A 12884-nucleotide genomic window follows, 5' to 3' on the forward strand; every position below is an offset into this window, starting at 1 on the left:
GGACCAAATCAACTCTACTTTTTATTTAATTTAATTTCCATTTACTTTATATTTTTATTGAAGTTACTAACAGTTTATTCATGATGTAGCAATTTAAAGGAACGCGCGGAATGTGAGTAATTAATTAATTTAATTACTCTTATTTTATTTTAATATTTCTAGCATCGTGATTAGGTTATTATTATTATTTGATTTGACTAACGATATTATGGTTAAATTGCTTCCAATATTGATGTTATTCTATTGTTTTTAATGATCACCATATTGCATGTTTAAAGGGAATATGTAATTGAAAATCACACCTAATAAGATAATTTGGACAACCGGTTTAGGTTCCTTTTTAATCTTGTTAATTATTAAATCAAGTGATCACAATATTTTAGAATTATGTGTTGCATTAATATTCAACCAATTTAGCTTAATAATAGTTTGGAGCAAATTGAATCTCTGTTTGTATGCCTTTGAGATCGCAGAAATCACTTTTCACTATAAGAATCTATCGAGTAGAGGCCAATACTGGCAAATGTGACTTCATGACTCACTTCGTACCATCATCCCTGATCCTCCTTTCGTGGTTCCGAACCATATGGAGTTAGTAATCTCATGGATTATGAATGGGGTGTAACCTTCACGGGTCAATCGTTGTTGCCTTCGTTGTCCCTTTTTTGTGGTTGCCTTAAATGATCCGTGATCGGTTTACAAGTTTCTTAAAAACTTGTTGGCGGCTCCCTACTTTCCTTGTCCCTAATTGTATTATGTCAATTCCCACTTCCTATGAGTGCCAAGCATATTCACACATGCTTTAACGTAGGCGCACTTCGAGTGACGCCTACAATAATATATCGTTGGAAAGGTCTTTTAATTTCAAGCCCCATCCAACTACATCATTATTGGACCCATATCATGGACCAAACTAAAATGTAATGCACGTTTTTCAAAAATAGGGTAGAAAAGAAATATTTTCAAAAACAGAAAGAAAAGATATTATAATAAAAACATCCTCATCGCTAGAATTTTCACTCTTTCGCTTCGTTCGATAATCAAATGACATGAAAGGTATTCATCACTGGGTTTGGTTTTGGGGAGACACAAATGGGTGTCTACAGCGGTCTTCGACGGCATTCGCTAAGATTGTGGAGGTTGTCACCAAGATGTGAGAAGAGCGGTTCGTGATGACGCGGTCTTCGACGACTTTTGCTATGATTGGGAAGGTTGTCACTATAATTCAATAAAAAGGCTCGAGATGTAGCAGCATTGATCGACGGCGTTCCCTAGCTTGTGGAGGGTTGTCAACAACAACAAAGCAACATCAACAAATCGGTTACTACAGAGACGTGTGCTCGACGATGCAAGATACGCGTTTCTTAACTCTCTTATCTGTTTTAACTAACGCTAGTTTGCAGGTATCGGCGTTACAAGAATGATTTAAGATCGCAGAACGTTCTGAGTCATTCTCCGTCCCTATCGATACTTTGACTTTTGTTTTCGAAACTTGCGTTTCTCCAAACTCAGTCAAAGTGGGGGCTTCTGTAGACACCCATTTATGTATCTCCAAAACCAAACCCGGTGATGAGTACCTTTCACGTCGAATCATAATCGAATGAAGTGAAAGTGTGGAAAGTCTAGTGTTAAGGTTAGTTTTATTTCTTTTCTTTCTCTTTGTTTTTGAAAACCTATTTTAAGAAAACATCCAATCCAGTTTGGTTTGGTCCATGGAAAGGGTCCAATAATGGTGTATTTGGGTCAGGTTCGAAAAGAGCTTTCCAACGATATATTATAAGCCCAATTTCGATGAATAATGAGGAAGTTATGGCCAAATTACTAAACTGAGCCCGGTTTGATATTTATATGCGGCCCAATGATCTAGAGGAGGGCCTAATATTGATTTATCATTCCTAATGCGATTAGAATTGATTATAGTCTTCTAGATTCTTCTATAAGGTTCTTTTGAATACTAATTTAATTAGCATTGCTAAATTGACTTTAGTTGACTTTTAAGAGTTCTAATCAGAATAAAAGAAGTGTTTTTAAGGAAAATACGATTTTTCCCTCTCATACGGTTAAATTTTATCAAAATAAGAAAACGCGTGGAAAATTATTTCCAGCGCCATACGACAGCTCTGTCGCCTGGCGATAGAGATGGCAATGGATCGGATTTGGATCTGGTGGAACTTCACTCGCATCCATCCATTATCCTAATTGCTCCATCCACATCCATCCGTCATCCGCTTCACCCATCATCCATATCCGTCCGTCCATCATCCGCGGATGAAACGGGTGGAGCGGATGACAAATGGATGAGTACTAAAATGAAAAAAAAACTCAGATAAACTTTAATTTTCGGTTATTTATATAATAATTTTTTTAATTTATTAATAAAAAAGAAACAATAACAACATATTGTTTGAAAAATTAATTTGCAACAAAAAAAAGACAAGTAATTTTCTTGCACATTCTATATTTTATTAGTAAAATTCTTTGATTAAAATAAACGGATGGGTAGATGGTTAGCGGGTGAAAAAAATATCATCCACATCCGATCCGATCCATCATCCGCTTCATCCGTCACCCGCTTCTCATCCATTTAATTCGGGTTTTCGTCCATTTATTTTAAGCGGATGGAGCGGGTTAGCGGATATCCACTTAATATTGCCATCTCTACCTGGCGACAAACCTGGCATCTGGTGGCAGGTCTGTCGTTTGGCAACAGACGTGTGTTTGGCGCTACGGTCGTGTTTTATTCTTTTTGAAACTCTGATTCGTTTTTTTATCATATATATCCGGTTGATTTTCTCTATAAATAGCCTCCTAAAACCTCCATTTTCCATCACCAACTCTCATCAAGAATCTCTTGATTACTCTCTCTCTTTTCTAAACTATCCTTTTGCACACAAAATTCCGCATTCACAAGATCTAGACACACCTAGCATAGTTCGAAGTTGCCTTTGCCCTAGACATGAAAGGTTTGATGTTTCTGAGGGTTTGGTCTCTAATCTCTATTTCAATTATTTAATTTAATTGTTTATTTTTTTTATACTTTCCTTGAAGTTACTAACGCGTGTATTTTGTTATTAGAAAGAGGTACGAGGCATCCAAGTAAGTGCTTTAATTGATTTATTGATATTATGATATATAAATCATGTCTAGGCTGTTATTATGATTCCTAGTATCCTGTTAGGTGTTTTGATCTTCCTAGTATTATGTTTAGGGAAAAGGTTATAATATCAAATATGACAATTGTGATTCCTGCGATGCTTCTTATTTTCTTCCTAATATTCATGTTAGTATCATGTTAGGGTTAAAGATTTGATTTTTATTGTTTAGTGACATGCTAGGGTTTGTTATTAATCTTATTAGTATCATGCCTAGGATCTTGCTATTATTATGCTTTAACATGATTATTTTAATGATGATGATCATTGATTTTAATTATAATTGTTATGATTATGATATATAATGATGATTATTGATTATAATAATTATTATTATTGATTATTATGTTGCTTGAGTTTATTTTATTGTTATTGTTTGATCACGCCTTTTATGCATGTTTAAAGGGAATTTGTACTTGTAATCACGCTTAATAAGATAATTAATAATCTTGATTAGGGTTAATTTGATTATAATTCAAGTGATCGCCAATAATAGATTTATTTGTGCATTAATATTCAACCAACATAGATAAACAGGTTTAGGGTTAACCTAATGATTGCATGTTAGTCAGAAAGCGCGCATGAATACGATCAGAATAAAGTAGAGGCCTATTATTAGGGCAGGTTCTTTCTCTTTTAGATTGAATTTGTACCTTCATCCCCGAACTTCTAGTCTTGGTTCCAGACCTATTGGAGTTAACGATCTCTTGAATCGTTAAGGGGTGTAACCTTCACCCTGTGAATGGTTTACAAGTTCCTAAAACTTGTTGGCGACTCTTTTGCTCTATCTTCCTTCCCTTTGGACGCCACCGTACTTAAGTGTATGATCACAATGGGGTTCAAGTTTGGGGTAATGCTTGAAATATTCCCTACAGACACTAAGAAGGATCATGGCAAATTGCTACTATACTCACCAACAAAGAAACTAAGCGCGAAGCCCCTAAGTAAAGGATTGGGTGTGAAGAGTTAGGAGAGAAATTATTTGCGACAAATAAGAAAACTAAGAGGTTAAAGCTTGTATTTGGGATTGAAAAAAGGGTTTTATCGAGCGAGGTTAAGGTTCTGAAGAATCAAATCAGTAATGTGAGATTTAGGGGTGAATAGGATGAGATTTGTAAACAAATTGGTTGATTGTAGGTTGTAATGATCTTCTTGTTAATGATGATGATGAGACAACTGAAATGATAATGTGTGGGTCGACTCACCGTGTGTCTGACTCACATAATACTTTTTATGATTTGAGAGCCTTTAAAATATGAGATTTAAATTTAATACCAAAAGTATATATGTCAAATGTTTTGTATGGAAGTTATTGCAACATGAACAATTACATAACAATCCTTCCACAATGTACCTATACTTTATTTTTTATTTTTTATTTTATTTTGAGGAAACAATGTACCTATACTTGGCTTATTATTATGTGTCAAAAAAAAAATTCATCTCCTTCGACTCATACGTTTTCCATAAAATAAACAATTTACTTCGTATTCATTAATCTATTAGCTTTAATTGAACATCCAACAATATTAAGTTTCTAACAAAATATAAAGTACATGCTTGAAAATTTCTAACATTGGATATTATTAGGAAAAAAAAAAAAGTATACGTTAAGTTTTTAGTTGCTTAAGTCTTTGGGATGATACCCAAATTCAGATATTGAATCTCATCTACATATTTGTGTAATTAGACTATGAAAACTTAATAAATAAGTAGTACTACTTTATAATACTTTAGCATCAAGACAAGCTCATGTGTGGTACTTCTTCAATATTTGCATTACTTTCATTTATGCATTATTCATATACTTTAATTGACTTAATTTTCATACTATTATAAGCTGAATATATGTTATTGTGTAATGTATCACGGATTAGTTACATATACCATGTCTATTTCCATAATTTAATTTTGGGTAATGTTATATATAAGCATTAAATACCAATTGGGTGTTGGTGTAGTGGTGATTGGGACTACACTTGGTAGGGAGAACCTGTGTTCGATCCCCCGTAACAACAATTGGGAGGGGACTGGAACCTAACCACCCAGAACTGATCCCCGAATCCGGATTAGCCCAAAGGGTGAACCGGGTAGAACACCAAAAATATATATATATATATATAAGCATTAAATATACTTTTGAAAATTGTATAAAATTAGGAATTCATGACAAAAATACGCGTAAATCAGTGTTATTAGTGTTTATATTTTCATGATTTCTTAACTATTTACGATTTTCAAGTGTAAATTTAATATTTATATGTAGTCCTAAGGGCTATTTATAGCATTTTCCTTTAAATTTTACTAATAGTAATAGACAATTATAAATATTAATGATCAAAGTTATATCTCGATAAATCATTTGACCCAGAGTAGAATACTAATGGTCAAAGTTATATGTCCATAAATCCTTTGACCTAGAGCAGATGTAATTTAGGTTTAGTTGCCCTAGAACCCTCGCTAAAACCCTCAATCCCTCGTCTCCTTTCTTAGCAACACAACCTCCAAAACCCACAAAAATGGGGGGATCAAGAAGAAAATACAAAAAATCAAGAATTCATAAGGTTAAAGTAGGACTTCCAAAGAAGAACCCTAAAATCGTTAAACCAGCCTTCAATCTTCCCCCTAAACTTCGTGCTTTGATCGACCCATTAGGCACTAAATGGGACGAACAGGGCAGTGTTATCAGCAATTACAAGCAATTTGGGGTTGTGTCTAACCCTAATCTTCTCAGTGTTCGTTCTCGTACTTCCCATATGATCGAGAGTGATTCTCTTCAGGTTCCTCCTCCTCGTCCTGATAATCCTGCTGATGCTAAAGTTGATGAATTTGAGCCTGTTGATTCAGGAAGTGACCTTGAAGAAGACGGTTAGTTCTTAATTTTTCTGGGTTTTGATTAATTTTTGTGGGTATTTCTTAATTGTTTGGGTTTGATTTTATTTATTTGTTGGAATTTTAGGCATAATTTTCAAAGCTCATTGTTGTATTGGTGGTTGAAAGTTGAAACTTATGTGTTTTTATTGTTCAATGATTTATTGGTTTCTGTAAGGTTAGGTTTGGTGTGTAAAATTTGTTGCTTCTTGTTGTTTGGTTTATTTGAGAAACAGGTATGAGAGGAGTTTAGTGTATATGAGGGGTTTGGCTCAAATTGTTAGTGTTATCATGTTATTCATGATTTGGCCTTTTCGAGCTTTTCGCCGGCTGGTTGTTTTCGGCAGTTTCACGGCGAGTCCTAGCCAAAAATGTTCTGCTTATATAGTTTTGGTGGTTGGAGGGCCTTGGGGGGAGGGTGTTTGTGGTGTAGAAATATGGATCCTTGGAATGCTTCTTGTGAGCATGAGGGAGGTCTTTGGTTGGGTTATAGTAATGTTTCATTGTTGGAAATGTTGATTGATTCAACTTGAGCCCCATGAAACTATATTGAGCATGGTATTGACCGCTAAGATGCTTTGTTGTCACTGAATCTACTTTAGACATTTAGTGGTAGTATTATTAGCAAGAGAATGCAAGCAGATAAGACTTATATTTTTATGAGTTCGGTTCAAGAGCTACATGAAGTGTCTTATGAATGAAATTTGATGGCTTTAGGATTGACTAGTATTCCATCTAATCATGAGCTTGTTAGAGTAGTTTAAGAGATTGAAGGGAGGGAAGGAGGGGTTAGGGGGGCGGGGTTGAGCAATTTGAGCATCTTGGTTGCTTTTGGTTCTTAATGGATGGAATTTATAATTAAATGGTATTACACTTACTTGGACTGGCTTCCTGTCCTTAAGATGATTGAGAATTTAGATGTATAGATGCTTCATCAACCAATGATCTGATGATCTGTGTACTTGCCTCTTTTCGTACAATGTCTGTCAGAATGAAATGGTTGATCTACCTGATTTAAGGAAAACCTTATAGTCTTATACAACAAAATGCAATGAATACTTGCATTTTTTTAATACTATCTGAAGAATGATGAATTATCATGCTAGGGCCTGGGGGATGGCAAAAACTTTGAAGGAGATTCATATGCATCTAAACTAGCCTTTTGGCCGTTCGATGCACGGGTTGTTACTTGGGTTAATTATTTTCATATATAGGTATGCTTTTTAAAAGTTGAAACTTTTGATACAATATACGAAGTAATTGTTTCATTGCTAAAACTTAAAAGAAAAAAAAGAGTCCAGAGTAAAATTGTGAAAGAAGACAAAGGAATTTGGTTAGGTATACTATATATATATACATGAAGATTATGGGATATGAAATGATATATTAGTTTAAGTTATATTTTTAGTCTAGGGGATGAAAAGACAATTTTTATTATAATTCATATGTTTATGTTATGTGTACTAATTATGGTGGAAATGAAACACTTCATTTTCTTCCTTGAATTTGCAATTTGTAGAATGCATAAAGCATTAAACAAAATTATTAAGGGAGGTGACATGTAGCAAATAGGGTAATGAGTGACTTGTAATGACATGTGTCATGTGAAAAATTTATGGTTTGTGTTTTTAATTACTAAGTATAGATTTCCAAACGTTGTATGGTCTATACACTAGGAGAGACCTATGGATAATCTTTGAGATATTGTCATGTAGAGATCTCAAACAGCTTTTAGCCCTGTAAGCTGCGGCATGACAATGTATAAGGAGTTGATTCTATGTCCTCTCCGTTTCCATAAACATGATTCTTTTTGTTTCCCTTGAATTAAGGAGGCATACACTCCTGAGTCCAAACTTTTTTTTACTTTATTCTGTAACATTGTAGTAATATGTGTTGCTAAAATTTTTCAAGCAAGCAACAAATGTAGACCATGTTATCCTTTTCAGCTGTTCTTAATAGTCTTTTGCAAATTATTCTGTTTTCTGCTTTCCCACTACAAACTTTTAGAGTTCGTAAACATCCTTAGATGCTTATTATTTTTGTTTCCTGTCTCCTCTAATTTAAAGGTGGTAAAAATCTTTCTCTTAGGCCACAATCAATAGAGATTAGTCATGATTAGTCATCTGGCAATGACTAGTAAATTTGCTTTGCTGTTTCCTGCTGCACCTTATTCATTTGAAATAGGGATTGAAATGTTCAGCTGTAAATTTGACATATGGATGAGTAGTCTCTTTTGCACATCAGTGGTTTTATTATTTTATACATGATGTTGATCTGTACATAAAATTCTATGAGTGATTAGCTGAGCTAATCATTACTTGACAACTGCTTAGCAGGTAGTAACATATGGAGTCTTGATATAGAAAAACATGTATTGTTAATAGCTTAGGAGCCGTATCTCTTGTTGCTTTTTTATGCTACTATTTCTTGTCCGATTGACAGCTATTTGGTGATGGCCATTTGTGGACTGTGTCAGACTAAGGCCACTATTAGTTGACCGCCATGAGCCCTTACTCTATGCAATTTGGACTTGCATCCCTGACATCTAACAAAACATGCACTAGGGCTGTTTGCCACTATTTTCAGGATAGGCTTGGTTGGATTTCCCTATGAAGCAGAATAAGTCAGCAGCTTTATAGGTGTCCGCCTGTTGAACGCTGTATGGAACTCTATCTCGTGCTACAAGATTGGTAATATTGAGTTGGAGACTTAGAGGTGTGAAATACTGCCTATCATGAATCATGTAATCTATACACACAAAGTAACAAACACATTCAGAGGGCTGATTGATAATTGCTTATGCGGAGTGATTTGAATTTCAGTGGCCTGTTGGACTATGCTTTCTTTAGTTTTAGACTTCTACCAAATTTATAAAAGAAAATTCAGAAAATTGGGAGAGCAATTGAAGCAATTCATGTAATTTATTAAAAAAAAAAAATAATTAAAATTCTGTTTTAGCTGAACTTAATATTGCAGAAACAACATACGTTTCATTCTATATTATTTTAGGCTACATTTTAACGGGTTAGATTGCTTTTAAGACTATATTCCGATGAAATTAGGTTGGGTTGAGGACTTTAGGCAATCATAGTACTATAATTTCTCCTTCCCTTAAAATTGCAACAGATTGGCTAACATGTTTGCCTACTCATAGCTTTGGTTAAATTTTATGAAAGTTCTTCGTATATACCTTCACACTAGTCCATAACATTTTACCTCATTTGCATCAAAATAAATAAATAAAATAAAAAAAATTGTTTCCATTATAGAATCAATAACTAATAATGTAAAAGTCAATTTATATAATAATACAAAGAAAACAGATGAAGTATATCATTAAGTTTAAGTGGAATATATTGGTTGCTTTAAGTCAAGGATGGGTCTTGATAGATCTACAATTGCTTGTAGCCTTTGGGATGCTGAATGATAAGGACACCCTGTTTCAGCACTCAAATGAGAGCACTCAAATGATTGTTTTAAATCTTATCCCTTTTTACTTTTTTAGGCAACTGTATATGCATGATGCATAGACACTGCTGTGGTATTTTTAATTTTTTTCTGAATACCTGGTGTTTATGGGATCAAAGTATTATGTTTGTAATTACCGGAAGCCTACCCTACAAGTCTACTATCTCCTTCCCTCCTGTTGACTGATAACAAGTAGTAACTGGATTTAACTTGTTTCCCTCTGTAATCCTGATGTTTTATGTCGTCCTTTAATACTAGCTTCCATAGAATGCAAGTCTGCTAAACACTGGGCAAGCATGTTGTTTGCAGCGTGTATTCTATTTGCAGTATTATTGATTTATGGTTAAGAAAATCACTCACCATCAGCACATAATGTAGTACAATCTTTATTGTATATAGATTTGAAATCAGTGCTTGGGAAGAAAAGAAGGGATGGTAAAAAAGTACCATCACAGCCATTGACGACTATGCAGCGTGCTCATCTTCTTCCTTTAATTGAGAAGTATGGAGATGATTATGAGGTAATGCATGTGTGCTTGCTTTTGTACCATTTCTAATGCTTGCCATCCATTCTTCTCTGTTCTCACAAACTTGTTTTTTCTGTGACAGAGGATGTTTAGGGATACAAAGCTGAATAGCATGCAGCATTCAATCGCCACACTAAAGAATTTGTGCCAAAGATATTATCAGTGGAAAGACACAAATCCATTGATAACAGGCAAGCTTGCTTGAAATATTTTAGGTAGATGGAAGTACCCTGAGCCCCTGACTCAATGTTCCAAGTTCATGCATTGTATGATGAGATTATATTAGAGGATCAAATGTTTTTTTTTTCTTTTTCTTTACTCCCTACAGTTATATCAATTTTAATGATCGCAAAGAAATTGTGCTAATGTTACGCGTGATATCTGGCATTTTTGAGTCTTGGTGGATGCTGGTTCTGTCATCATGTTTGATGCAAACCATGTCATTTGACTACCATTCTTGGTTCCGAGCTCTTGGTCTTCATTTTGAGATTTTATGTGTCGTACTTAAATCAGTTTTACGAATTGTCTGTAAAAATTGGAGACTTCTATCAGTCTAACTCATGTTGAATTTCTAGGATATGATGTATGAGTACATTTTTCAGTAATGCATACGAAACAAGTTTGCGACTATATACCCACACGGCCACACCAACTTGTCTTTTCATTTCAGTTTGCGACTATAATCCTAAACTGAACTTATCAGAGCTGAACTTAATTTAACTTAACTAAACTGGACCGAATTGAAAATAATCTAATGAGAATAGACCTTTATTGGTTAAATATTCTTGTGTTCTACTTTCTAATCCCTAAATGCCTTAAAGGGTGTAATTTATTCATCGAGATGCAATAATAGAGTTTTGCATGCAACCATTAATGATGCATATAAACACTAACTGGATTTCCTTAAACAGTACCCCCTCCGTCCCTTAATACAAAGCCTCTTTTTAGCATTTATTACTCACATAATAAAGAGAAAGAGACTTTGTATTAAGGGACGGAGGAAGTATCGTATAAGTTTGCGAATTTATGATAAAAACATAAGTCGATTGGTATTATAAATGTTTATTTATTTTTCGTATTTAATGTTGAGAAATATGCCTTGAATCGGTGACCGAGTAGGTACATGATCGTGTAGTCCATTGTACACGATCATGTAGTCAGTGTTATTATGTACTCTTCAATATACACGGCCATGTGGTTCATGGTACATGGTCGTGTAGTTCCACAACTATAGACTTGTCACACGGTCATGTGATTCAGGGTACACGACCGTGTGGATGGGCGCACTATTTGACTACGCGATATACACGGCCGTGTGGGTCAAGGTACATGGCCATGTGGTTTTGGTTCGTGTAGTTATTAATTGGGCTTTGGCCGTGTGGTTTTGGTTTCCTGTGGTTTTGGTTTCTGTTTTGGAGAAATCTATATATACCCCTTAGGGTTATTTCCTAGCCGTGACAATCATAAGTTGAGTGATTATTCAAAAATCTGAGAGCCTTTTATGTATTTCTCATCTGTGAGATATGAGAAAGTTAACATTAGAAATATGAGAGACAATCAATCTGTTTCTGTGATTGGTCTCTAATAGGTTCTGAATCTGTAATTTGTATTCCCCAAGATCAATAAAATTATTACTCTCGCCAGTCCGTGGACGTAGCCAACATACTGTTGGTGATCCACGTAAATCTGTGTGTTATTTATTTGTTTTGCATTCATTAATTTGTTCTTTCTCGCATCTGTTATAACATTTAACTTTTTAGTTTCTTACATGTTTAATGTTTTCGATGAATTATGTCCTAACATCTATGACCACAAGGACAAGGTCGAGGTATTTCTTGAAAGAATTTGAAAAAAACTTCTTATTAAATGTGGTTGTTGGTTCTCTCCGAGGGCCATTATGTGTCAAGTGTATAAAAAGGTTTCTCAAGTTTTGCCTTGAATTGAAATTGGGTAGTTTGTACGGAGTTGTTTAGGATTGCAATGGTTAACAAAATTTCGAATAGGTTTCTCAAATGAATCATACAGAATTCATCCTTATGAACACAACAAATACTAGATTGTTTCGTAAAAAAAGTTGTATACGGAGTATTTCGTATTTCCGTCAATATGTTTAGAAAGATATAATACGAAGTACAATGCAAGATCTATTTAATGATTGTAATTTTGATGAAAGAACCATTGTTTGATTTAATTTTCTATGTATATGTTAATTTTGATTTACTTTGTAGATGTCATATGATTAATTTATTTTTAAACGAATCTAATAAAATCTCACTTGATTAAATTTTGTCTTACCTATCAATCACTAAAGATAATCAAATATATACTTCCTTAGTTTCTATTTAGTTGGCACGTTTAATTTAGGCACACATATTAAGGAGATGAGAGAGAGTAAGAGAGAATGAGACAACAAGTGGAGTAAGCTTAAAAAACAAGGTATAAAACTTACCCAAAAAGAAAACGTGTCAACTAAAAAAAACTTTCTAAAAAGGAATACGTGTCAACTAATATATATATGGAAAACATTTGTATACACCCGGTTTTCAGTAATTTACTGTACATCGGGTACACTTTTGTCAGATTTAGTGTCACTTTTGTCAAATTTAGTGTCACTTTTGTCAAATTTATCAATGAAGCATAAATAACTCTTAAATATGTCAGGGTAACTTTTGTGCATTTTAGTGTAACTTTTGCACATTTTATTGTTACTTTATAACGGATGTTCAGTAATTTACTGAACATCCGTTTTATTTAAAAGTTTGTCTATATATATATGTGTGTGTGTGTGTGTCAGTGTGTGTGTGTGAAGCACATGTCAAACTGTTCAACTGAATTTGATACTCCGTACTTGATAGTCTCTTTGGGC

The 12884-nt window shown here is 34.1% G+C and overlaps 1 protein-coding gene across 1 annotated transcript; it reads left to right on the plus strand.

Moving 5' to 3' along the window:
• Positions 1 to 5583: 5583 nt before the first annotated feature.
• Positions 5584 to 10396, plus strand: LOC145615290 (uncharacterized). The gene is made up of 3 exons (XM_081670357.1): positions 5584 to 6020; positions 9891 to 10012; positions 10101 to 10396. The coding sequence occupies exons 1-3, from the start codon at positions 5672 to 5674 to the stop codon at positions 10221 to 10223; spliced, it is 594 nt and encodes a 197-aa protein (XP_081526483.1). The 5' UTR covers positions 5584 to 5671; the 3' UTR covers positions 10224 to 10396.
• The last annotated feature ends 2488 nt before the right edge of the window (positions 10397 to 12884 follow it).

Source organism: Chenopodium album, chromosome 3 (assembly GCF_948465745.1).
Source record: "Chenopodium album chromosome 3, dcCheAlbu1.1, whole genome shotgun sequence".
Taxonomy (NCBI): domain Eukaryota; kingdom Viridiplantae; phylum Streptophyta; class Magnoliopsida; order Caryophyllales; family Amaranthaceae; genus Chenopodium; species Chenopodium album.

Excerpts from the sequence above, each read along its gene's own strand:
- LOC145615290 (XM_081670357.1), top strand. The coding sequence starts at position 5,672 with ATGGGGGGATCAAGAAGAAAATACAAAAAATCAAGAATTCATAAGGTT. Across the intron at positions 6,021-9,890 it reads AAGTGACCTTGAAGAAGACG|ATTTGAAATCAGTGCTTGGG; the intron begins GTTAGTTCTTAA and ends TATTGTATATAG. Across the intron at positions 10,013-10,100 it reads AGTATGGAGATGATTATGAG|AGGATGTTTAGGGATACAAA; the intron begins GTAATGCATGTG and ends TTTCTGTGACAG.